Source organism: Microcaecilia unicolor, chromosome 2 (assembly GCF_901765095.1).
Source record: "Microcaecilia unicolor chromosome 2, aMicUni1.1, whole genome shotgun sequence".
Lineage (NCBI taxonomy): Eukaryota > Metazoa > Chordata > Amphibia > Gymnophiona > Siphonopidae > Microcaecilia > Microcaecilia unicolor.
Window position 1 is genome coordinate 65,184,836 of NC_044032.1, and position 26,944 is coordinate 65,211,779.

At 42.8% G+C, this 26,944-nt stretch overlaps 1 protein-coding gene across 1 annotated transcript in view; it reads right to left on the bottom strand.

The window, feature by feature from the left end:
* PDZD2 (PDZ domain containing 2) overlaps positions 1-26,944 on the bottom strand; it is a 307,044-nt gene that overhangs the window by 189,121 nt on the left and 90,979 nt on the right. Inside the window, exon 4 of the mRNA XM_030193000.1 lies at positions 21,267-21,434. Coding sequence (XP_030048860.1) covers positions 21,267-21,434 — 168 coding nt within the window. The remainder of the gene's footprint in view (positions 1-21,266; positions 21,435-26,944) is intronic.

A 26,944-nucleotide genomic window follows, 5' to 3' on the forward strand; every position in this document is an offset into this window, starting at 1 on the left:
TGCGGCTTCAATGTCCAAATTAAGTAAATTTCCTTTCAAAGGTACCTTTTTGTTTGGGGACAAATTAGACAAGTTGGTCCAAAGTTTGGGAGATACAGAAGTCCTTCGTCTTCCGGAAGACCGACCTAGAGCCTCTCCTCGGGGTCATACTGTTAGCTGTGGGCGAGGGCGAGATTTCCGCTATTTTCAGTCAGGTAGAGGTGCTCAAACTCAGAGGTCTCAGTTTTTCCAGAGAAATCAGTCCCTTTGAGGATCCACCAAGGGGGCAAGAGACCCCAGCTCTTTTTTCCGGTACTCAGCCCATCTGGCCCAGCGAAGGTGTGAAGGTCCCTCCTCTGATTCCTCTGGGAGCTTGGTTAGCACAGTTTTATTGGAGGTGGGCCCAGATTACCACAGATCAGCGGGTGTTAGAGGTTATTTGAGAAGGGTATGTCTTAGAGTTTCCTTGACCTCTTTCAGACACCTTTCTAGAGTCTCCCTGCCAGTCTCGCATCAAGGCGGGTGCAGTTCGGGACATTCTATTGAGGCTCCTGCAACTAAAGGCTATTTGTCCAGTTCCTATCTCAGAGGTCAGGCAAAGCCATTATTCCATTTATCTTGTGGTTCCAAAGAAGGAAGACTCTTTCACCCAATATTGGATCTCAAGGCGGTCAATTGAACCCTCAAGGTTACCAGTTTTCGGAAACCCTTTGCTCGGTGATAGTTGCTGTCCGGCCAGGAGTTTTTAACAGCACTGGACCTGACAGAGGCATATCTGCATATTCCGATTCATCTCATGCACTAGCGTTTCCTCCGGTTTGCAGTCCTGGGCCAGTACTTTCAGTTTCATGCGCTCCCATTTGGCCTCGACACAGCTCCTCGTACATTTACCAAGGTTATGCTAGTCTTTGCTGTGGCCCTCAGGAAGGAGGGCATCTTGGTTCACACATAGATGACTGGTTGATTTGAGCAAAGTGGTACCAGGAGAGTCTGCAGGCTACAGATCAAGTGGTCCAGTTTTTACAGTCACTTGATTGGGTGTTCAATTCAGCCAAGAGTCCCTGGTATCTTCTCAACCCCTGGAGTACTTTGGAGTGTTGTTCGATACACCGCGAGGTCAAGTTGCAGAAATAGGTTCATACCTTGTTGCACAGTCATGTTCCCTGCACCCAGAACTATCTGCATGTGTTGGTCTCTATGGCGGCAGCTATAGAGGCTGTATCTTGGGCCAGGGCACATATGAGGTCTCTTCAGTCTTCCCTCCTGTCTTGGTGGTCTCCTCAAACAGAGTCCCTACAGATGAGATTGCCTCTATGGCTGAAAGAGCGCAGCAGCTTATTTTTGTGGATGCGAACGACCAATTTAACCAAGGGGATGTCATTGGATCCACCTTGGTACGCTGCGTACGCCTTGTAGCGCTATAGAAATGCTATAATAGTAGTAGTGGTGGTAACTATGGATGCCAACCTCAAGGGTTGGGGAGCCCACTGCCTGGGGAGATTTGAACAAGGTCTCTGGTCTCCTCAGGAGGCATCCCTATTGATCAAATCTCTTAGAAACCAGGGCAATTTGGCTAGCTCTTGAGGCGTTTCTTTTCCTGATAAAAGGCGAATCAGTACGCATTCTGTCAGACAACGCAACAGTGGTGGCATATGTCAATCAATAGGGAGGAACAAGGAGTCAACTCTTGCAACAGGAAGAATCAAAACTCATGGCATGGGCAGAGCTTCATCTGGCCGCCCTCTTGGCATCTCGTGGCAGGGACGGAGAACAACCATGTGGATTTTCTCAGTTGTCACATCCTGGATCCGGGAGAATGGTCTCTTGGGCCGCAGGTGTTTCAAGCAATAGTGGATCAGTGGGACCAGCCAGTCATGGACCTATTGGCCATGAATCTCAACGAGTGTCACGTTTGTGACCATTTCCTTGTCTGTGCTCACCTCGCCCTCTGGTGGCCAGAACCAGTGGCTGCTATGAACTGTCACACGTTCCAGACTTCAGCCCAGTCCGGTCCGGATCTTCCAGGCTGCCAGACTTGCTTTTCTTGTTTGTGCCTGAACAGCACCCGTAGCTGCCTAGTGATTGCTGCAGCTGAATCTCAGCTGCTGCTGGGCTTATTAGCCATTTGGAAACTCTCTGCTTTGCCTTTGCATCGCCTAAGGCCCTGGTTTGTTGGTGCTTGCTGCACTTCTGCCTAGTCCAGTTTATAGTCTGTATTCTTGCCTGATTCTAGTTTAGTCTTTGTGGAAGCTGCTTGTACTTTATTGCTTGTTTCCTAGTCTTGTTTCTTGTTTGTATGTCTGTCTAGTTCTAGGTTGTCTGTGTTTCTTGTTTAGTGGCTTACTGGCAGCTTTCTGTTCTGTCTCTTATCTATCAGTGTTTTTTCCTGTTTCAGTGGCTGCTTGCAGCTTTCAGTTCTGTCCCTTTTCTGTCTTAGAGTCCTAGTCTAGTATTCTGCCTAGCCTCCCTGTGTATTCAAGACCCTGTGTGTATCCGGCTGGTTTCCAGTTCCTGCCCTGTCTGGTAAGTCCTGCCGGCCACCTGCACTCAGGGGCTCAACTCCTGAGGAACGGTGGTCAAGTGCAGGTGAAGTCCAGCTGGCCCTGTCAGAGTTCTGCCTTATCCCTGTGTGGGGCGGTTTTGCCTGCCACTACCGCTCCTCGGCAGTGGCCCAAGAGCTCACAAACCCAGTGTTTCCATGAGAAGCGTGATGAGAAAGTGCCTTGCTTCTTCAGTCGCAGAAAGGATCCAAAAGTGGAGGGAGTAGATGCTCTTCTTCAGCCGTGGCCTTCAGGCCTTCTCTATGCGTTTCCTCAATGGCCTCTTCTGGGAAGGCTTATCCAGAGGATCGAGGCACACGTAGGTTAGGTGATCCTATTAGCTCCAGATTGGCCTCGAAGACCATGGTACACAGATCTCATGAGACTCCAAGCTGCCCCTCCCCTTTGGCTTCCGGAGAATCCCAACGTGCTCATTCAGGGGCCAAATCTTCATCCAGACCCAGCTCAGTTTTGTCTTACGGCCTGGCTCTTGAGAGGGCATGGTTAACGAGGAGGGGTTACTCATCCAAGGTCATTTCAACCATGCTCACTCATGTCGTCATATGATGTCTCTGATTTATATTAGGACGTGGCAAACTTTTGAGGCATGATGCATTGATCGGAACATTTCTCCTCTACGGGCTTCCGTTCCACACCTCATGGAATTTTTGCAGCATAGCTTTGATAAAGGCTTGGCACTCGCTTCTCTCAAGGTGCAAGTTGTGGCTTTGTCTTGCTTTCAGGCACGTGTTCAGGGCAAGTCCTTAGCTACTCATCCAGATGTTTCTCATTTTTTGAAGGGAGTAGGTCTCCTTCATCCTCCTTCTAAGTCTATCTTTCCGACCTGGGAACTTTTCTGAGAAGTTCTGAGAGAAGAGGACATTTCTCTGGTAAGTGAACACTATTTTGCTCTGTGCTTTGGGAACTTAAAGATTGGGGTTTAAAGGAGGAATTGTAGGTTAGTGATAGGCAAAATACAAATATAAAAAAGCAAATTTTATCAAATCTCCATAGTCTTTTCCCCTTAGTTTTAAAAACTTTGTACCATAGCATTAACAGATAGACTCTAGCTGGCACTGCAGGATCTAGTTTAGTCTTCCCAGCCACCCCTAGGACAACTCTTCATTTATAGTCAGTTATTGTAATTAGGGTAACAAGCAAGGAGTGCTCTTACAGAGTTTTAAATACATTTCATTACCATCTAAGAAGGAAACACTAAATAAATCATACAATATACTATATAAACTAAAAGACATTTAATACTGAATCAAGTTTTAAATTATTGAAAAACTCAAAAAAGCTAAGATGGAGTCAGCAGTCCAGCAGCGAGAGGGGTGCTATCCAGTCTTTTGCATTGAGTGTCACATGTATGATTGTCTCCCACTTGGTGAGATGTCATGTGTGTGTGCCTGATGCAAAGAGCTCCTAGCTCTCAGAGAACGTGCCCGTTCTCTTCAGGCTAGAGTAGCAGACTTGGTGAAGCTAAGGGAGACAGAGAGGTACATAGAGGAGACCTACAGTGATTTTGTAGAGAAGTCCCACCTCCAATCTGGTAGCCCCTGCGCTACCTTGGAGGAGGGAGGTCTCCTAGAAGGAGAGCATCACCTTGGTGAACAAGGAAGTACTCCTGGAGTAAGGACCTGCCCACCAGGGGATGTGTCTCCAAGTGCTGCCTGGGAGGAAAGGGTTAGGACAGCTGTTGTAGTTGGTGTATAGGCATATAGATAGCTGCGTGGCTGGTGGATGTGAGGATCGCCTGGTGACTTGCCTGCCTGGTGCGAAAGTGGCGGACTTCACACGTCACCTAGATAGGATTTTAGATAGTGCTGCGGAGGAGTCGGCTGTCTTGGTACATGTGGGTACCTATGACATAGGAAAATGGGGGAGAGAGGTACTGGAAGCCAAATTTAGACTGTTAGGTAGAAAGCTCAAATCCAGAACCCTCTAGGGTAGAATTTTCTGAAATGCTACCCGTTCCACGAACAGGGCCCGAAACAGGCAGAGCTCCAGAGCCTCAATGCATGGATGAGACGATGGTGCAGGGAGGAGGGTTTTAGATTTGTTAGGAACTGGGCAACATTCTGGGGAAGGAGGAGCCTATTTGGAAAGGATGGGCTCCACCTTAATCAGGGTGGGACCAGCCTGCTGGCATCTGCATTTAGTAACATAGTAACATAGTAGATGATGGCAGAAAAAGACCTGCATGGTCCATCCAGTCTGCCCAAGATAAACTCATGTGTATACCTTACCTTGATTTGTACCTGTCTTTCTCAGGGCACAGACCGTATAAGTCTGCCCAGCAGTTTTTCCTGCCTCCCAACCACCTGTCCTGCCTTCCATCACCGGCTCTGGCACAGACCGTATAAAAAAGTCTGCCCTCCGCTATCCTCGCCTCCCAACCACCAACCCCTCTGCCCCCCACCTGCTCTGCCACCCAACTGTAGCTAAGCTTCTGAGGATCCATTCCTTCTGCATAGGATTCCTTTATGCACATCCCACGCATGTTTGAATTCCGTTACCGTTTTCATCGCCACCACCTCCCGCGGGAGGGCATTCCAAGCATCCACCACCCTCTCCGTGAAAAAATACTTCCTGACATCTTTTCTGAGTCTGCCCCCCTTCAATCTCATTTCATGTCCTCTCATTCTACCACCTTCCCATCTCCGGAAAAGATTTGTTTGCGGATTAATACCTTTCAAATATTTGAACGTCTGTATCATATCGCCCCTGTTCCTCCTTTCCTCCAGGGTATACATGTTCAGGTCAGCAAGTCTCTCTTCATACGTTTTGGAACGCAAATCCCATACCATCCTCGTAGCTTTTCTTTGCACCGCTTCCATTTTTTTTGACATCCTTCGCAAGGTACGGCCTCCAAAACTGAACACAGTACTCCAGGTGAGGCCTCACCAACGTCTTATACAGGGGCATTAAAACCTCCCTTCTTCTGCTGGTCACACCTCTCCCTATACAGCCTAGCAATCTTCTAGCTACGGCCACCGCCTTGTCACACTGTTTCGTCGCCTTCAGGTCCTCGGATACTATCACCCCAAGATCCCTCTCCCCGTCCGTGCCAATCAGACTTTCCCCGCCTAACACATACGTCTCCCTTGGATTTCTACTCCCTAAGTGCATCACTTTGCATTTCTTCGCATTGAATTTTAATTGCCAAACGTTAGACCATTCTTCTAGCTTCTTCAGATCTTTTTTCATGTTTTCCACTCCCTCCGGGGTGTCCACTCTGTTGCAAATCTTGGTGTCATCCGCAAAAAGGCAAACTTTACCTCGTAACCCTTCGGCAATGTCACTCACAAATATATTGAACAGAATCGGCCCCAGCACCGATCCCTGAGGCACTCCACTACTCACCTTTCCCTCCTCCGAGCAAACTCCATTCACCACCACCCTCTGGCGTCTGCCCGTCAACCAGTTCCTAATCCAGTTCACCACTTCGGGTCCTATCTTCAGCCCATCTAGTTTATTCAAGAGCCTCCTGTGGGGAACCGTGTCAAAAGCTTTGCTGAAATCTAAATAGATTAAGTCCATAGCACGTCCTTGATTTAATTCTCCCGTCACCCAGTCAAAGAATTCAATGAGATTCGTTTGGCACGATTTCCCTTTGGTGAAACCATGTTGTCTCGGATCTTGCAACTTATTTGCTTCCAGGAAATTCACTATCCTTTCCTTCAGCATTGCTTCCATTACTTTACCAATAACCGAAGTGAGGCTTACCGGCCTGTAGTTTCCAGCCTCTTCCCTATCACCACTTTTGTGAAGAGGGACCACCTCCGCCGTTCTCCAGTCCCTCGGAACCTCTCCCGTCTCCAAGGATTTATTAAACAAATCTTTAAGAGGACCCGCCAGAACCTCTCTGAGCTCCCTCAATATCCTGGGGTGGATCCCGTCCGGTCCCATGGCTTTGTCCACCTTTAGCTTTCCAAGTTGTTGATAAACACTCTCTTCCGTGAACGGTGCTCTATCCGCTCCATTCTCAGGTGTACTTTTGCCAGTCCCTAGCGGTCCTTCTCCAGGATTTTCTTCTGTGAAAACAGAGCAAAAGTATCTATTTAGCAAATTGGCTTTTTCTTCATCATTTTCTACATAGCGTTTTGTTGTATCTTTTAGTCTCACAATTCCGTTTTTAGTCTTTCTCCTTTCACTAATATACCTGAAGAAGTTTTTGTCTCCCCTTCTTACATTTCTAGCCATTTGTTCTTCCGCTTGCGCCTTCGCCAGACGTACCTCTCTCTTGGCTTCTTTCAGTTTCATCCGGTATTCCTCCCTGTGTTCCTGTTCTTGAGATTTTCTATATTTCTGGAACGCCAACTCTTTAGCCTTTATTTTCTCTGCCACTTGCTTGGAGAACCATATCGGTTTCCTTTTTCTTTTGCTTTTAGTTACTCTCCTTAAATAAAGGTCTCTGGCCCTATTTATTACTTCTTTCAGCCTGGACCACTGTCCTTCCACTTCTCGTATGTCCTCCCAGCCCATCAGCTCCTTTCTCAGGTATTCGCCCATTTTACTAAAGTCAGCACGCTTGAAATCCAGGACTTTGAGTTTAGAGTGTCCGCCCTGCACTTCAGCCGTCATATCAAACCAAACCGTTTGATGGTCACTGCTTTTCAGGTGTGCACCCACTCTGACATTTGACACACTATTCCCATTTGTGAGCACCAGATCCAACGTTGCTCCCTCCCTCGTGGGTTCCGTCACCATTTGTGTGAGTAGAGCACTTTGGAAAGCATCCACAATCTGTCTACTTCTTTCAGATTTGGCAGACGGAACCTTCCAATCTACATCTGGCAGATTAAAATCTCCCAACAACAGCACCTCTCTTTTCTTCGCCAACTTATGAATATCAGCGATCAGATCTTTATCTAGTTCCTCCAATTGTGTCGGGGGTCTGTAGACAACGCCCACGTGGACAGAGGTTCCATCCTCTCTTTTTAAGGTGATCCATATCGCTTCTTCCTTTCCCCAGTTTCCTGTCATTTCAGTCGCTGCGATATCATTTCTCACATACAGAGCTACTCCTCCACCTTTATGCCCCTCTCTGTCCTTCCTAAAAAGATTATAGCCTGGTATGTTTCCATCCCATTCATGGAAAACATTGAGCCATGTCTCTGTGACTGCAACTATGTCCAAGTCTGCCTCCAACATCAGGGCTTGAAGGTCATGAATTTTATTGCTTAGACTATGAGCATTTGTGGTCATCGCTTTCCATCTACATTTCCTAGTATGTGTTTTGGTTTTAGTGATTTGGGGGTGTCTTTTCTCTTTGGGTACCTTCTTATCTTTTTGTTCCACCTTCCTTGGTTTTTGTTCTGCCTCAGTTTTATTTTCAGGAACATCGCAATGCTGTAGTGGAGCAAAAGAATTTTGTAGTGGCAACACTTGTGCTGGTGGATGCTTTTGTGTCACATGACGAAGTCTGCCTGAGCTACTGTGAACCATCTGTTATGTGGTTTTATTCTTTGAGGCAGTGGTGAGAAGTTATGATTCTGCACAGTCCTATAAGTTGCTTTAATTGCATCTAATTCTTGCATTACTTTACAGAGCTCTTGTTTTAAAGTAGATAGCTGAAGACAGATAGGACAAGCTTTCAGTCTCCAGATGATTTGCCTTGAAACTAAAGCACCACAATTATTGCAGAGAATAAAAGTCATCCTGATTGGTTGAAATGGGTATGAACAGGTGTGCTATGTTGGAGTTAACAGGCTGCAAGATTACCTGTGTATGATTGAGGAGTAAAGTTAATGAGGTTTGGTTTGGCTATAAATGAGTGGCAAACCCTGGGGTGGGTGGGATTATAAATCCCCAAGTGTCAGCTAACTGAATTAACCTTTAAAATTGTCTAAGAATTATAACTTTTTAATCTAAATATTCCCAATAATTACAGCTGTGTAAAATGTTACTTTTGAGTCTCAAATGAATTCAATGCTGTTTTAACAGCCTCTCCTCTCTCTTCCTATCAATCAGAGCTTGGCAGGACAAGATAGAAAGAAAGAAAAGGTTTCACAGGGCTAATTAATTAATTAATTAATTAAGCAATAAGCATTAAATTTAAGAGAAGAATCAGGTATCTCACCTCTAGCCTGAAAGTTGAGAAGTTTGGACTATTTTATAGTCAGAATTTACTTTAGTGTGCAGGGGTCCAAATAACCTCTAGCCTGAAAGTTGAGAAGTTTGGACTTTATTTTAAAGTCAGAATTTACTTTAGTGTGCAGGGGTCCAAATAACCTGGAAAAATTTCAAACACAATTGGTTTGTCTCCCCCTTCAAGGCCAATCTAGCTCCTGTTGTGCAGTGAAAATTTAAAAAGGAGATAGAGCAGTTTTTAAACTAAAAACGGGGGGAAGGCCGACAGTTGCTCAAAAGCGCATGGTTCGGGATAAGGTATCTTTCAAAGATATCACCAAAACAGGGACGATAGGCTATCCTGATAGTGAGGTTGCAAAAGAGACCGTAGTAGATCAGGTGTCCTTAAATAAAAATAAAAAACAAAGATTGCAAATTAATACTGTCAAGTACTGAGCATGATGTAAATAGGAACAACAAACATAGTTTGAAATGTCTATATGCAAATGCCAGGAGCCTAAGAAATAACATGGGAGAGTTAGAATATATTGCACTAAATGAAAAATTAGATATAATAGGCATCTCTGAGACCTGGTGGAAGGAGGATAACCAGTGGGACACTGTCATACCGGGGAACAAATTATATCGTAGTGATAGGGTGGATTGAATTGGTGGAGGGGTAGAATTGTATATTAACGAGAGCCTTGAATCAAATAGATTGAAAATTCTGCAGGAAACAAAACACTTCTTGGAATCACTACGGATTGAAATTCCATGTGTAAAGGGGAAAAGGATAGTGATAGAAAAGTACTACTGTCCACCTGGCCAGGATGAACAGACGGATGCAGAAATGTTAAAAGGAAATTAGGGATGCTAACTAACTGGGCAACACAATAATAATGGGTGATTTCAATTATCCCAATATTGACTGGGTAAATGTAACATCAGGGCATGCTAGGAAGGTAAAATTCCTTAATGAAATCAAGGACTGCTTTATGGAGCAGATGGTACAGGAGCCAACGAGAGAAGGAAAAATTCTAGACCTAGTCTTTAGTGGAGCGCATGATCTGGTGCAGGAGGTAATGGTGCTGGGGCCACTTGATAACAGTGATCATAATATGATAGGATTTGATATTAGCTTTGAAGTAAGTATACATAGGAAATTAAATACATTAGCATTTAACTTTTAAAAAGGAGACTATGATAAAATGAGAAGAACGGTGAAAAAAAAAAACCTTAGAGGAGCGGCTGCGAGGGTCAAAAATTTACATCAGGCGTGGATGCTGTTCAAAAACACCATCCTGGAAGCCCAGGCCAAATATATTCCAAGTATTAAAAAAGGAGGACGGAAGACCAAACGACAGCTAGCATGGTTAAAAAGTGAGGTGAAGGAAGCTATTAGAGCTAAAAGAAAATCCTTCAGAAAATGGAAGAAGGAACTGACTGAAAATAATAAGAAATAGCATAAGGAATGTCAAGTCAAATGCAAAGCGCTGATAAGGAAGGCTAAGAGGGACTGCGAAAAAAAAGATTGCGTTGGAGGCAAAAACACATAGTAAAACGTTTTTTAGGTATATTAAAAACAGGAAGTCGGCAAAAGAATCGGTTGGACCACTAGATGATCGAGGAGTAAAAGGGGTGGATCAGGGAAGACAAAGCCGTAGCAGAGAGATTAAATGAATTCTTTGCTTCGGTCTTCACCGAGGAAGATTTGGGTGGGATACCGGTGCCAGAAATGGTATTTGAAGCTGACGAGTCGGAGAAACTTAATGAATTCTCTGTAAACCTGGAGGATGTAATGGGGCAGTTTTACAAACTGAAGGGTAGCAAATCTCCTGGACCAGATGGTATTCATCCCAGAGTACTGATAGAACTGAAAAATGAACTTGCGGAGTTATTGTTAGTAATATGTAATTTATCCTTAAAATCGAGCGTGGTACCGGAAGATTGGAGGGTGGCCAATGTAATGTCGATTTTAAAAAAAGGTTCCAGAGGAGATCTGGGAAATTATAGACCGGTGAGTCTGATGTGGGTGCTGGGCAAAATGGTAGAGACCATTATAAAGAACAAAATTACAGAGCATATTCACAAGCATGGATTAATGAGACAAAGTCAACATGGATTTAGTGAAGGGAAATCTTGCCTCACCTATCTACTACATTTCTTTGAAGGGGTGAACAAACATGTGGATAAAGGTGAGCCGGTTGATATTGTGTATCTGGATTTTCAGAAGGTATTTGACAAAGTACCTCATGAAAGACTCCAGAGGAAATTGGAGAGTCATGGGATAGGAGGTAGTGTTCTATTGTGGATTAAAAACTGGTTAAAAGATAGATAGAAAACAGAGATTACAGTTAAATGGTCAGTATTCTCAACGGAGAAGGGTAGTTAGTGGGGTTCCCCAGGGCTCTGTGCTGGGACAGCTGCTTTTTAACATATTTATAAATGACCTAGAGATGGAAGTAACTAGTGAGGTAATTAAATTTGCTGATGACACAAAGTTATTCAAAGTCGTTAAATCGCGGGAGGATTGTGAAAAATTAGAAGAGGACCTTACGAGACTGTGAGACTAGGTGTCTAAATGGCAGATGACATTTAATGTGAGCAAGTGCAAAGTGATGTATGTGGGAAAGAGGAACCCGAATTATAGCTACGTCATGCAAGGTTCCACGTTAGGAGTCACGGACCAAGAAAGGGATCTAGGTGTTGTCATTGATGATAAGTTGAAACCTTCTGCTCAGTGTGCTGCTGCGGCTAAGGAAGCAAATAGAATGTTAGGTATTATTAGGAAAGTAATGGAAAACAAAAATGAGGATGTTATAATGCCTTTGTATTGCACCATGGTGCGACCGCACCTCAAATATTGTGTTCAATTCTGGTCGCCGTATCTCAAAAAAGATATAGTGGAATTAGAAAAGGAGAATTAGGAGTAAGATGTTACATTTTTGAGGTAGGTAAAGAGGAGTGTGACTTGGGAGTACTTGATCAAATCCAATGATCTTAAGGTGTAAAATAGGTAAATATGGTGATAGCAAAAGCCATGAGGATACTTGGGTGCATAGGGAAAAGGATGGTTAGCAGGAAAAAGGAAGTGACAGTGCCTCTGTATGATGAGACCTCTAATGGAGTACTATGTGAAATTCTGAAGGTCACACCTTCATGAGAATATAAACAACACGGAGTCGGCCTGGAGGGCAACTACTAAAATTGTAAATGGTCTCCTTTAAAGCATCTAGGTCAGACTTAAAGATCCAAATATGCATACTCTGGAGGAAAGATGGGAGACGGGAGGCATGATAGGGACTCCAAGATATAAATGTACAGGCATGCCTCTTTCAACTGAAAAGAAGCATATCAATAAAGGAGAGTAAGATAAAGTTTGAAGGGGACAGGATAGATTCAGGAGTAATCTATTTTTTGATGGAAAGAGTGGTGGATGGGTGCAATGACCTCCCAGGGGAGATAGTGCCAATGAAGACAACGTCGAAATTCAAGAAAGAATGGGACAAAGTCAGAAGAACTCCAAGGATAAGGAAGGGATTGTAGAGCTAAGCAGATGGTATGGATGGACTGACTAGACAGGAAATGATGGAAGATAAAGACTATATGCCTATGTTTCTATGTTATGAGACAGAATAAAAAAGAAAGAGGATCTTTGCAGGCAGCTTTCCTATTTTTCAACTGGAGTCAGTTTTAACTGTGCCAACTCCACTTCCATGGAAAGTAAAGGAAGCTGTGCAGCAGTGGCAAACCTCCAGTCTGGACTTCCAGTTTGAGTACAGTTAAATACATTTGGGTCAGAGGCCTGCCAGGTTGAATGAAATATACTGTATCTATGTCTCTGGTTGGTTTGGAAAGCATCAATGGAGTGTTTATAATGTGTCCTTTTCCAGCATACTCTAAATATCATTTTCAGTCCCTGCCAAAGATTTTTTGCTAGGCATCTACCAATATCTGTTTTATGGTAATTTCTATGCAGGGGTTTAGTTTTTTTTGTTTTGTTTTATTTTTTTACGTGAATGGAATTCAAAGGCCTTTGCAACAGGAATCACTAAATATATGTAAACTATTTTATTATTTGCAACTAAATAAGGGCCCTGTTTACTAAGCCACGCTGTAGGTGTGCTAACGTTTTTAGCATGCGCTAATGCTAGAGACAACCATATATTCCTATGGGTGTCTCTAGTGTTAGCACATGCTCATTTTTAGTATGCGCTAAAAACACTAGCGCACTTTAGTTTCAGGATAGTGTTATTGAAATCCTCATGGAGAAGGCAATGCGTTATGTATTTATTTGGATTTTGCTCACACCTTTTAAGTATACTGAGTATTGTAATTTCCAGAGCATATATGCAGGAAAGTTTTCTCATTGTGTAGCTCCACTACATGTGGAGCTTGGAGGTGTTGTCAGGGAAAGGCTAGGTCAAGAATAAAAACCGCAAGCAGAATACTGGATTTTCAAAACTAGGCACCTTGTTTTTATCAGAAAAAAGTACTTGCAAAAAAAATTAGGGGTAATCTCTGTGGGTAGCTTTTCCCCTTGGCAATTTTAAAACTGCAGGTACATACTTGCCTTTGATAAATTGTACAAAGACTGAGTAAAATGTACCCATGGCATTTAGATAGTTTGAAAATTGTTGACATAAATCTACATTGCTATCACACATATGCTAGAAGAGCACAAACCATTGTGGGAAAATCACTACATTCAAGGTCTTTTCCTATAGAGAAAGAACTGGAGAAACACTTAGTGACTTTTCAACATACTAAATTATCTCAAATAACACTGCATAGCAAAGCCTGATGTGATCTGCCATTTCAAGCTAAGTCTACAAGGGTAAAGATCTAGGCATATCATGTGTACAAAGGAATAAAGGCCTTTTGCTAAAACTAAAGATGACATCAGGGATTATCCAAAAGGGGGTCATTTTATAAAGTATTTTTGTTCTTCAATGGGCAGTAAAAATATGCACTGTGCAAGCCAGTGTGTACTTGTATAGTAGACGCGAATGGGGTGGATTGTGGGGAGAGCATGCTAACATTTATACTTGCACCTTGAATGTAGGTGCTCTTGTTGCAGGATTTGTGCTAGTATTTTATAGTCACAGAGGTACGTACTCATTTAACCTAGACGCTCTGTTATAAAATTACCCTCAAAGAGTGCAATTCTACTACTACTACTACTTAACATTTCTAGAGTGCTACTAGGGTTACGCAGCGCTGTACAAATTAATAACTAAGGACGGTCCCCGCTCAAGAGCTTACAATCTAAAGGACGAAATGTCAAGTTGGGGTAGTCTATCAAGTACACATATAATTCATTAGAACGATGGCATATATGCACATGTTCTGTAAATACACACATACCTAACAAAGTGCATATTTTATAACTAGGTGCATACATAGGCAGAGACAGTCACACTTGCACAAGTAACTTATAGCATAAGTTACATGCATATCTCCTGCACTTAGGTGTATCTTGACACAAGCTGAACAGATGGCTTAAGTGCTCATACCTAAGTTGTAAGCATGTATTTTTGCTGTTATGCTAGTAGTCTATAAAGGAAATTAGGCACCTACTTCTACCAGGCACCCTCTGGGCTCCTATTTCTAAGCCCCCAATTATAGAATTGCCCACAAAGTGTCTTGCACATTCTGAATCTATCTTATTAATGCTCCTAATGAGTACAGACTGAACCCTACATGCAAAATGATTCCTTGACTTGTTGCCCCTAACAAAATTGTATAGTTAAGAGATCTGGTTTCTGAATTAAAGAGTGGTTGATAAGATTTCCTATTTTTTTGGATGCATATTTCAACAGAAAGTCTGGTTATAACATGCACTCTAAACTCCATCCTGTGGTCGACTCTACAGCTGCTTGGAGATTTAGACACTTTCTTCTTACTGGAATGTGCATTGTGTGATTGCTCACAGATGAGCATGATATCTCAGTTCCTGTTTTGCAGAAAACATTTTGGCCCCAGCTTATTTTTTACTTGTGACATTGTCAGAACCTGGTGCTCTGCAAGATTAGGAATAAACTTGTAGGGTTTGGGGTTCTCATGGAATATGTACCCAGTGAAAACTGGCAAAGTATTTTAATCTACTAATCTATAGAAGCACGGTGTACGATTCTAAACCACTTTTGCCTCACATTCTCCTTTTTATCATACCCAACACTGCAAAATTAATTTTGGCACATACAGAAAGAATAAAACACAATAACTTGTGTTTGACCTTATGAGTTAAGGTCATCCTATTTCTGCAACATTAAAGTTTAGAAGATCTTTGTGGGACACAGCAATTACTGTTTGCAATCAGAAACCAGAATTCAATCAAACAGTTCAACCATCTCATCACAACAAAGTTGGCAAATATTAGAATGATAAATCAAAACATGCACATACAGTACATGCAAAGTTAGCAAGTCCATCCCAATAAAAACCTCTTCCCCCACTTTGAAGTAAACACTACAGCAAGCTAATGAACGCAGCAGACAATCAAAAGGTAATCGTGCACAGTTGTAAACCTGCCTGATGTGTTTTCTAACTTCAAAAAATATAAATTTTGCTATATACTCTGTGTGTTTGTTTGTTTGTTTGTGTGTGTGTGTGTGTGTGTGTGCATGCACATACGCACCAAACAGGCAATTCTCTGAGCACGTGCACTGAAAAGTATCACTTATGTGTGTAAGTATACTACACACTATTCTATAAGGGTGCACACAAGTGCTATAGCGTGTAGCTGGAAGGGGGCGAACATCACACAGGCAGAGTATGGGAGGGGCATAGGTGGAGCTGACATCTACAACGTTCTGTAAATTGGGCAGGTAAGTTATGCACTTTAGATGCCAAACTTAGGCACAGCCATTTACATTTGCCATTGACCTGGTGTAAATGAGTGTACCAATCAAGGTTTAAGTTAGTATTCTATAAGGGAATCTGGATGCCTACACGTCATTATAGAATAGGCTTCCACCACACAGCACTGAGGCACCTAAGAGGGTGCCCAACTAAAGAATTGCCCACCAAATAATTTTACATAAGATACATGATCAGCCTATACACTATGGTAGTTTCATTAATAGGGCTGTACCAAATATTCATATTCGATTCAATTTGGCCCCGAATACGTTATTCGTATTTGGCTGAATAATGATTTAAATTCAAAAACAAATAATATGGGGCTCTACTGTGCTAACTCCTACTGAAATAAACACTTGATTCTCTGATTTCATGTTGCTTCTTTTATTATTTATCTATAAAGGGGCATTTTTGATAAGACGTCTAAATCCGATTTTGGAAGTTTTACTGAAAACATCAAATCAAGTGGCAAACATGGCCATTTTCAAACCAGAAAAACATCTATTTTTTTGGTTCAAAAATGACTATTTCTTAGACATTTTGTAGATGTTTTGTGCTCAGTGCACTTTACTTTTGTGATCATTAAAAAAAAACGTTGAAGAAAAAAATACACAAATACATGCCACTGGGACATCTGGGAAGCCAGCAATCTTACTAGACTGGCATCACAGACATCCAAGCAGTAGCAGTGGGGCAACCTAGAGGGCACTGCAGTAGACTTCATACAAAAGGTTCCAGGTACACATCTCACTGTTACCCCCTTATATTGTATGGGGAGCCCTCCAAAACCCAAAACCTAATGTACCCAACTGTAACCACTACAAGAGCCTTTATGGCTGCAGGTGTCACCTATATATGAGTACAGTAGATTTTTAGTGGGTTATGGATGGCTCACACTTTCCACCACTTCGGGAAGTCTTGGAACCTTAGTTTCCCCCAAACTACGAACCAACTTATCAAGGTCCTCCCCAAATAAAGAGCCCCGAAAGGGAAACTTACTGAGCTTAGACTTCGAGGCTGCATCTGCTGCCCAGCCTCGCAACCAAAGAGACCTCCACGCAGCTACTCCTAAAGCTATCGATTTGGCTGATGCCCGCAAGAGATCATACAAAGCATTAGCTAGAAAAGCTGAGCCCATCTCGAGTTTAGCCATCTCAGCATCAATGGCTGATAAATCATCCAAGGACCTATCAGGGGTTAGATAGATTCCTAAAGGACAAGTCCATAGACCGCTATTAAATGGACTTGGAAAAATTCCGCATTTTTAGGTATAACTTGTCTGGAATGTTTTTACGTTTGGGGAGCGTGCCAGGTGCCCTTGACCTGGATTGGCCACTGTCGGTGACAGGATGCTGGGCTAGATGGACCTTTGGTCTTTCCCAGTATGGCACTACTTATGTACTTATGTACTTATGTACCACCGAAAGCATGCTCTGGCCACTAGGGAACCGCCGATGGCCGCCTGCGTACAGCTAAGGCCAACACATTGAAGCTACTCTTCAGCAATGCTTTCATATGGAGGTCTTGCACATCCTTAAGTGCCATGCCCCCATCAACGGGCACAGTATTCCGCTTGGTGACCGCAGACACCACTACATCCACTACAGGCGGTTTTAAAAGAGATTTGTCCACCTCAGGAACCAGATAGACACGTACCATGGATTTAGCTGGTCTAAAGGCCGTGTCAGGAACATCCCACTGTGCCTAAATGACATCTCTGATGTCCTCATGCGTAGGAAAAGTTCTGCCTGGCTTACGGATCCCTTTGATTAATAGGTCCATCTTGCATGGCTCTGAAGCAGGAGTGTCTTCTTTGTCAAAATGCAAGGTAGAGGAAACCAAAGAAATTAACTCCTGCAAGTCCTCTTTGTGAAAAATCCTAAGAACAGAAGGATTCTTGCCATGAATAAAGGGATTGGATTCTGAATCCCCCAGACCAGGATCCTCATCCAGATTGTCTGCCTGAGAGAATTCCTGGTCCTCTAAAGTTTGCATATCTAAGCCTGGGTCAGACTCTAGGTCATCCTCCAGAGTCCCTATTCCTCTGGCCCGTTTAGCGGCTACCAACTGACCCTCTGAGGGACTCTTTTCTGAAACCCCAGGAGAAGGGGAAGTCTGCTGTAGCATTAAGGCTTTGTACATTTGCCGAACAAATTCTGGGTGAAAGTCAGCCTGTAACCCCACAGAAACATGAGAATTAATCTCCAAAATAACTTGGAGAGCCAGAACCTGCGCAGAAACAGGCTGTTCTGCCTGCCCGGCAGGAGTCGTCAAAATGGCGGCCGTTCCTGCCGAAAACGGGACCGCCGACTTTTCTTTTACCGCCTCATTGACAATTGCCGACAGCACTTGCACAGGACCCAACTGCAGGGTTCGCTCGACAGCAGTGCAGTACTTACAAACACTGCTTGAACCCAAACCGCGGTGCTGACAAACTAAACAGTGCCTGAGCAACTTCGGCAGGAAGGAGGAGAGAGCAGCCGAAAAACAAGCCCTGGAGAGCCGGTATTCCCATGAACACTTACAGGACAATGTCCCAAGCTGCACAGTTAATCTTTAAATTCTCTTGTGAACCAAGAGAAAATGGCTGCCTCTCCCTGCCTAGACACTCTTCCCCTAAAGAGGCTAAGGCTCAACCAGCACAGCACTGAAGACTGTGAAAGGGAGGATTGGGGTGAAGGGGGAAGGACCCAGCCACCCAGGTGTAACACCCCCACGGCTGTAATAGGCCCCCACGGACCTCGGCCTCCACAGAACAGGTTATTCTATACAGCCCAGGCACACAGAAGTAAGGAAAAAATAAAGGACTCACCACAGAAAGAAAGGAAAAGAAAATTCAGAGAGACTGAATGGCTCTCAATCTTCCACCCGCTGGAGACTGAGATTACTGGATCTTTCTAGTCCTACTGAGAGCTCTTATAGGCTCACTCTGTTCAATCAGAATTCTGAGTCTCCACCTGCTGTAAGGCATGCACAACCCATCAGTCACAGTCTGGGCCGGTCCGGAAGAATGCTAAGGAAAGAGGGAATTGAGTCAAACAAAATAAACATTCTACATGAAATGGAGAGCGGGATGGAATCTTTATGGATAGAAATTCCAGGTGCGAAGGGAAGGAATATACCAGTAGGGATGTACTACCGTCCACCGGGACAAAATGGACAGATGAAAATATGTTTATAGAAATTAGGAAAGCTAGAAATTTGGGCAACATTATAATAATGGGTGATTTCAATTAACCCAGTATTGACTGGATAAATGTTATATCAGGGAGTGCTAGAGAGGTAACATTTCTAGATGCAATAAACAACTGCTTCTTGGATCAACTGGTCCAGGAACCAACAATCTTTAGTGGAATGTGGGGTATAGTACAAGAGGTAACAGTATTGGATCCACTGGGAAACAGTGATCATAACATAATCTAATCTGAGCTGTTATCTGGAGTGAAGTCACTAAGGAAATCTACTGTAGCAGCTTTTAATTTTCGAAAGGGCGACTATGACAAAAGGAATAAAATGGTTAAAAAGAAGCTGAAAGTTTCGGCCGCAAAGGTTTGGACTCTGAATTAAGCATGGACATTGTTTAAAAATACCATTGTGGAAGCCCAGACTAGATTATTATTATTATTATTATTATTATTTATTTGGATTTTGCTCACACCTTTTTCAGTAGTAGCTCAAGGTGAGTTACATTCAGGTACACTGGGTATTTCTCTGTCCCAGGAGGGCTCATAATCTAAGTTTGTACCTGAGGCAATGGAAGGTTAAGTGACTTGCCCAAGATCACAAGGAGCAGCAGTGGTATATTCAGCAGATGTATTCTACGTGTTAACAAAGGTAGAAAAAAAGAGCAAACGACAGCCAGTGTAGTTAAAATGTGAGGTTAAAGAGGTTATTAGAGCCAAAAGAATATTCTTCAAAAAATGGAAAAAGGATTGGAATGAAGAAAATAAGAAGCAACATAAGGCCTGTCAAGCCACATGCAAAGCATTGATAAAGAAGGCTAAAAGGAATATGAAGAAAAACTTGACGCAGAGATGAAAACTCATAGTAACACATTTTTCAGGTATATCAGAAGCAGAACATGTGCAAGGGAATCTGTGGAACCGTTAGATCAGGAAGAAGTAAAAGGAGAGCTCAGGGAGGACAAGACTATAGCAGAGAGATTGAATAAATTCTTTGCTTTGGTCTTTACGGATACTGGACCTAATGGTAGATAGAAGGGAATGGAGAGGGAGCGATACTGAACCCAGTTGGGAGAGCAATGCTGGACCTGGTCAGGGAAGGGAAGAGGAAGGGAGATATGCTGTATCTAGGGGTGGAAGGGGAGAGGGAGTGTGTGTGCCAGGAGGAAAAGTATGTGCTCTGAGAGGGAGGAAAAGAGAGAGTGAGACTGTGCCTGGAAGGGTGATTATAAGTAAGTGCCATGGGAGATGGAACATGCAAGGAGGAAGAAGGGAAGGAGAGTGAGTAGGAGAGGTGATGGGAAGGACAGTGAAGATGAGAGACAGGAGGGAGGAGATAGACAAAAATAGATGGCTTGGGGAGGGGAAGATAAAGGAGATAGATAAGGTGAAGGGAAGAAGGGATAAGGCAAACGAGGAGGAGGGGGTGAGGAAGGGAAAGATATGAGAGCTAAGAGAAGGGTGGGGAGATTCAGAAAGGGCCTAAGTACAGAAAGAATGAGAGAAGGAAAAGATGCTGTGAAGGAAGAGATGCAGGAAAGAGGTGAATGATGATGGAATTATTAAAAAGTGGAGAAGAGTGGTTGAGTGGAGAGGAGAGGCAAGGAGCGAGGAGAGTGTGTGAGAGAACTAGAAGGGAGCCAGAGAAAAATGGAAGAATATAGGTAGAATAAAGAAAAAACAAGAAAAGAGGAAAAACAAAAGGAACCTATAATACGATCAAAAGAAAGATGACAAAGAATGGAAAAATCTAAGGAAATGTTGTTAGAATAAAATGAGTAACAGAAGAAAAAAACTTAGAAATCAAAGGGGAGAGACAATGTAGCAGATTAAAATAGGAAGATAAAATAAATAAGGAAAGGAAATAGAAATAAAAATAAATCTATATAACATGATAAGAAGAAGAAGAAGATGAAACATTAAAGAAGACTATAAGAACAGATTAAGAAATACAATAAAATATAATACTTTCACATCTTTATATCACCTTGCTGCAGCTAGAACTGATGGGAAGGTTGAAGAAGAAAACAGTGTGTGTCAGATGAGGGAGGAAGAAGAGAAAGCCAATAGATGCTAATATCAGTTATGGGAGGAGTCCCCCCCCCCCCCCTCCAAATAATCTGAGCTCCCTATGCCTTGCCTCTACAACAAAGAAGGCAAACTATGACTATGGATAAAAAAGTCTAAATAATAGTTTGGAAAAAAAAAAACCCAGATACAATCAAAACTCTCTAACACACAGTAACAATGCTAGCCTTAGCCCGAATGATTTTTTTTCTGTGCAGATCAAAATAAATGCACTTAGCTGAACACCTCACCAGCACACACATATACACATCATTCCACTTCCTGCCCCCCATCCAAGGCCGGCTTTGCAAAGTGCTTCTTCATCAATTTGAATGAGGTTTGACTGCACCATATAAATGAAAAATGATATTGGTCCTCTGTGGATGATTACATCATTTTAGGCTTCTGTTCCTTATCTTTCTCCACCAGGAAGATATGTTTCAACTACAGAAAATACACACAGAAGACCCTATAAATTGTAATTGAACAATGCACACTGTAACTTAGGTTAGACAGAGGCTGAAATAGAAGGTAATGAGATTATCCAAGAAACACTTACAGTTGCCTGGTCTTGGGAAGATACACAGCATCCTTTGACATCTTCAGCTGCTGGCTCTTCATTCTCTTTGTTATCCAGAGAAGGAGATAAGTCTTGGGATAAACAGGTGCTAAATATATCCGGTAAACTGGAAGATGGGTATTTGCAAAAATCCACTTCTGTACCATCCTATATGGATACAACATATATTAGATAACAGGCACTTTAAAGGTTTCAAAGAAAAAGAGGATTTTTCTTGGTCATGGTATTTAATGTCAAGTTCAGAACATACAACACATTCAGATAAGCCATTTTTCAGTCCCATTACTGATGCACAGGAACAGTCTTGCTTTTTTAAGTACTAGATATTTCCTTACAAGAAGTGCTATGCTAACTTATCCTAACCATAAGATTTTTTTTCACATTTCACTGAACTCGCAAAAAGGTCGGAAAATGTGGGATACAAATGCAATAAATAAATAAATACATATACTGCTAAATCAAAATATATCAAAGTGGGTCATAGATAAATTTAAAAAAGGGCAAAAAGCCTAATAGCTGATCATTATAACAGTCTTAGCAATATTCATAAAACACAGGAGAGTAGATAATACCGTATTTTTCGGACTATAAGATGCACTTTTTTCCCCCCAAATTTGGGAGGAAAATGGGGGGTGCGTCTTATAGTCCGAAGGTAGAGATTTGGCTGGCTGGCTGGCTGGCTGGCAGGCAGGCAGGCAGGCCGCCCGCCCTCCCTCCCTCCGAGTTCGGGATCGCACTCCCCCCGGCCCTGTCAATTTGCTTTTTCCCTCCTCTAAAACCTTCAATTCTCGGCGACCATTTTGAATCTCGCCGAGACCGTCAGGCAGCAATGCATACAGGAGGATGGAGAGCAGCGCGCTGGGCAGGAAAGAGGGGGCTCTTTCCTGCCCCAACGTCACTAGACCACCAGGGAAGATTGCGTTAAGGGGCGAGGTGGTGACAGGGCCGGGGGGGGGGGAGGAGGTAACCCTGAGGGCGATCCCGAACTTGGAGGGAGGGATTTGGATAAGACGCACCAGAGCACCTAGGTTTTAGAGGAGGGAAAAAGCAAATTTTTTTTTTCCTATTTCCCTCCTCTAAAACCTAGGTGCGTCTTATGGTCCAGTGCGTCTTATAGTCCGAAAAATACGGTACATATGAAGTAAGACACACATTTATTAACTGAACTCAGTTTTTAAAAAGCCTCACTATAATTATATATAATGCTGTACTATTCCTAGAAGAAAACCAATCCTTTGTAGATTGTAATACATCTTATTAGACCAACAAAAGAACTGCCCAACAATGTACATGAGCTTTCAAGGCTGTGGAGATCTCATCTTCAGATACTTCTGAACACTGAGACCTTATGCACATCATCATCCTTGCACAACACAATTATACTACAACTAGAAGGCTGTGACATAGAGGGGTCCTTTTACTAAAATGCAGGAAAAAAGGGCCCTGCAGTAGCAGCAGGGGCCGATTTTCCCACGTGCCAGGGCCCTTTTTACCGCCCCACAAAAATGGCCATGTGGCAAGATAACTCTTACCGCGTGCCCATCCAGCAGGCAGCACTTACCGCCACCCACTGAGGTGACAGTAAGAGCTCCCGCCGTAACCTGGCAGTAACCGAGCAGTGCATGACAATGCCTGATTATTGCCAGGTTAGCGCTGCACTAGAAAAAAGAATTTTTTCCAGCATGTCGGAAATGGTGCACACCCAAGCTGGAACTATCATCGACAGCTGTGTTGGACCAGCGGTAGTTCTGATTTAGAGTGCGGTAAGCCCACGTTGGGCTTACAGACGCTTTGTAAAAGGGCCCCTAAATGATAAGGCTGAATTGGTCCACTTATTCTACTGCTCAAATTTCTACATCTAAAGTGCTTTAAAAATGCCTTTTTTTCTGATCTTATGAACAAATTTGTTAGCAGCCCTCAAGAATCTATGGCTTCTAAATTGCAGAAAAATTTAGAAGGATAAATGCAAAGCCATGGAACCTAAATTGGCGGATGGGCTGGCTACAACAGACAAAATTATGGCACTACCTGGAGATGAGTATTCAGTGCTCAACTTACTGAATGCAAACTTAGATAAACAGCATGCAGTGAGAGAGTCTGAACTGGCACTCAATACTCTGACAGAAATACACTGAAGAAAATTATGATTCTTATCTTACATTTCATCTACAAAATTAAACTACTTAAAAGCCTACTGAGCCAAGCAAAAGAGAACTCAAAGGTCACAAACCTTTTTGCTTAAAGATTTTTTGACTAAGCATGCAAAACATCCCTTGCCGGCTGCTGTTGTGCCATGTTAATATAAACCCAATGTTGGAATTGGGAGTGGGATTTGGATGTGCTGAGAGAGGTCCTGGCTCTTGTAGTGAGGATCTGGTATGAGAAAGCAGCTGTTTTGAAAGGAAGCAGTCTGTTTTTACCTGCAGTTGGCTAGCAGGAAATTGAGTTGGCTCCTGGTTTGAGCAATTTTGATGTTCTTGGGAAGCAAACATAGAACCTCATGATTAATTCTCCAGTCTACAGGCTCCCACCATGAATAAGGATGAGTGTGCAAGTATTGAGTGGCACCTCAGTATCAAATTATTTCAGGTGGAAATTGGATATTAATGCAGTGGGCTGATAACCTGTGGAATTGGGTTCAATTCCCAATACAGCTCCTTGTGAACCTAGGTATGTATCCTAACCCTCCAATGTCCCAGGTACAAAACTAAGATTGTGAGCCTACAATGGACAGAGAAAGTGCCTGCATGTAATATATGTAAACCACATTGATTGTATATCAAATCTGTGACCCTTTACCCTATAATGTATAGAGAGAAAGAGAACATTGAAGAAGTGATTGGAATCCTGCTGTCTGTAAAGTTGTATTATCCTCTTTGCTGTCCTACAGGCTGAAATAATTTGTTGTATGTGATCTAAATAATGCAAGACAGTTTGGATCTAATCTGGAGTGAAAAGCATAATGCATGACTACATAGGTAGGGTGAGAGAGGCCCTAAGCAAATCGTGTCCAGATAATGTTAATGAAATCCAAAAAAGCTCCTCTGTGCCCCATACCTTATAAATGTATGCTTCTCTTCCCTGTTTACTTTAAAATAATTGTTCAAGGTAAAAGTGAGCTATTAGTCTTGATTCAGTCAGTGACAAGGTTTGTAAATCCTCCCATCAGCAAAAACAGATAAAATAATTGTGGTATCATTCTATTCTATACATTATCATTATCACTGTTGATATTATTATTAGAAGTATTAGTAGCATTGTTTTTGTTATGTTTGCTATATCTGTGTTATTTTACACCCCTTTGCTGAAACACAGGTAGGGTTGGGTTCTGGTTTTCAATAAACTTTTTCTCTGCATCCATATGTGGCTGACTGCACTTCCTGTGGCTCATTACTACACTTCTGTGCATTTTCCCCTCTGCTTTGTTACCATGAAATTAGAGATTTGTGTTCTACAGTGTCTTGTATTTAAAGGGGCTAGTTTTTTAAAGACACTTTCATATCTATCTATATCTACATATCTCTGTTCTATATATATATATATATATATATATGTGTGTGTGTGTGTGTGTGTGTAAAGCCACAAAAGCATGGCCTTTTGTAAAATTCTGGTATAAATATGTTCACTGACATATGGTGGCTTGTACTTTGCCAGTACATATGTGCAGCAGTAAGTTTGATAAGAGCATGAATGGAATTCGCAAGTGTGCATGTAAATTATAAAATAAGTAATTTAAATGGGTGATTAAAGAGCTCATTTGCAAAACACTTAGACTTACAAAGTTCCATAGGTTACTATCAGGCTTATTTTCGAAAAGTGATCGCCGGCGATCTTCCGACATAAATTGGGAGATGGCCGGCGATCTCTCAAAAGTGGCGAAATCGGTATAATCGAAAGCTGCTTTTTTGACACCATCGCTGCTTTCCCGTCGCCGCACCAGCGAAAGTTCAAGGGGGCGCGTCAGCAGCATAGCAAAGGCGGGACATAGGCGGGCATGGGCGTGGCTACCAGATGGCTGGCTTTTGCGGATAATGGAAAAAAAAGCGGCGTTAAGCAGTATTTCGCCAGGTTTACTTGATCATTTTATTTTCACGACCAAGCCTCAAAAAGGTGCCCCAACTCACCAGATGACCACCGGAGGGATAGGGGATGACCTCCGCATACTCCCCCAGTGGTCACCAACCCCCTCCCACACTAAAAAAATAAAAATCTTTTTTTGCCAGCCTTTCGCCGGGTTTGAGATCGCCGGCATTTTTTTCCATTATTGCTGAAAAACAAAACCTGCCATCTCAAACCCGGCGAACTCTGGCATTTGGACGGGCTAAATCGTATTATCGAAAAAAAAGATGGCCGGCCATCTTTTTCAATAATATGGTTCCAGCCAGCTGTTGCGCCACTGCCAAGATAGATCGCCGGCGATCTATTTTGCCGGCGACGTTCAATTATGCCCCTCTATGTAACTTTGTAAGTCTAAGTGCTTTGAAAATATGCTTCTTTATAATTTAGGCACAGACATGTCTGCAAAGTAGACACAATCCCCCAGATTCTATATAGTGCGCCTAGTGTTCCGCACCAAAATACAAGTGGATTCTATAATAGTGTGTGTAACTTAATTACCTTAGGGGCCCTTTTACTAAGCTGTGGCAAAAAGTAGCCTGCGGCAGTGTGAGCACATCTTTTGGGTGCACGCCAGGCCAGTTTTTACTGCGTACTAGACAAAGGGCCTTTTTTAAGGGGCTGGAAAATGGACGTGCAGCAAAATAAAAAGCAGCACATGTTCATTTTCGGCCTGAGAAATCATCGCCACCCACTGACTTAGAGGTAAGTTCTCATGCACTACCCAGGTGGTAGCATGCAGTGCCCACCCACAGCCATTTATCGCCGGGTAAGCACCACCCAGCAGAAAATAGAAAATATTTTCTACTGAGTGTTTTCGGCACATGCCAAATTCAGAATTACCACTCGGGGCACGCAGTATCCGGGCGGTAATGCCGATTTGGTGCGCATTGGATATGCACAGGCCCTTACATGCCTTTGTAAAAGGGCCCCATAATAAGCCACAGCATTGTTAACAGCACTTAACAAGCAATATTGAGCACTAATTGACAATAATTAGAATTTACACTCACAAGTTGCTAACCATATTATGTAATGCAGAGTGCCTAAACCTTAATGTGCGCAGATAAAAAGGGGCATGGTTAAGGGCAGAGAAATGGACATTTTGTGGTCATTCCAAAATTTACCCACACTTTTACAGAATATGGCCCTCTGCACCTAAATCTACGTGCCGGGATTTATGTCACATTTTTATCGGTGTAAATGGAGGCACTTAGATTTAGGCGCTAGGATATCAACTAAGTGTATTCTATATACCGCGCCTAAATGTAGGTGCCGCTTATACAAACGCTTAGGCGGAAATGTTTTCCACATGGATTTTTTTAGGTGCCATATCGAGAATCTGGCCCAATATATGTCGCATATGCTATAAATAAGTACATCTTTATAAAAATACCCTCAAAGTGTCAGGACCATAAATCTGCAATATAGCAGATACAAGGTGTTACCACACAAACTGTCACATTCTTGCCTATTTGAGGGTGTTCAGACCCCAACTTTACTGCCTGGCAATGGAAATGAGAGGCTAGGAAATGATGGTA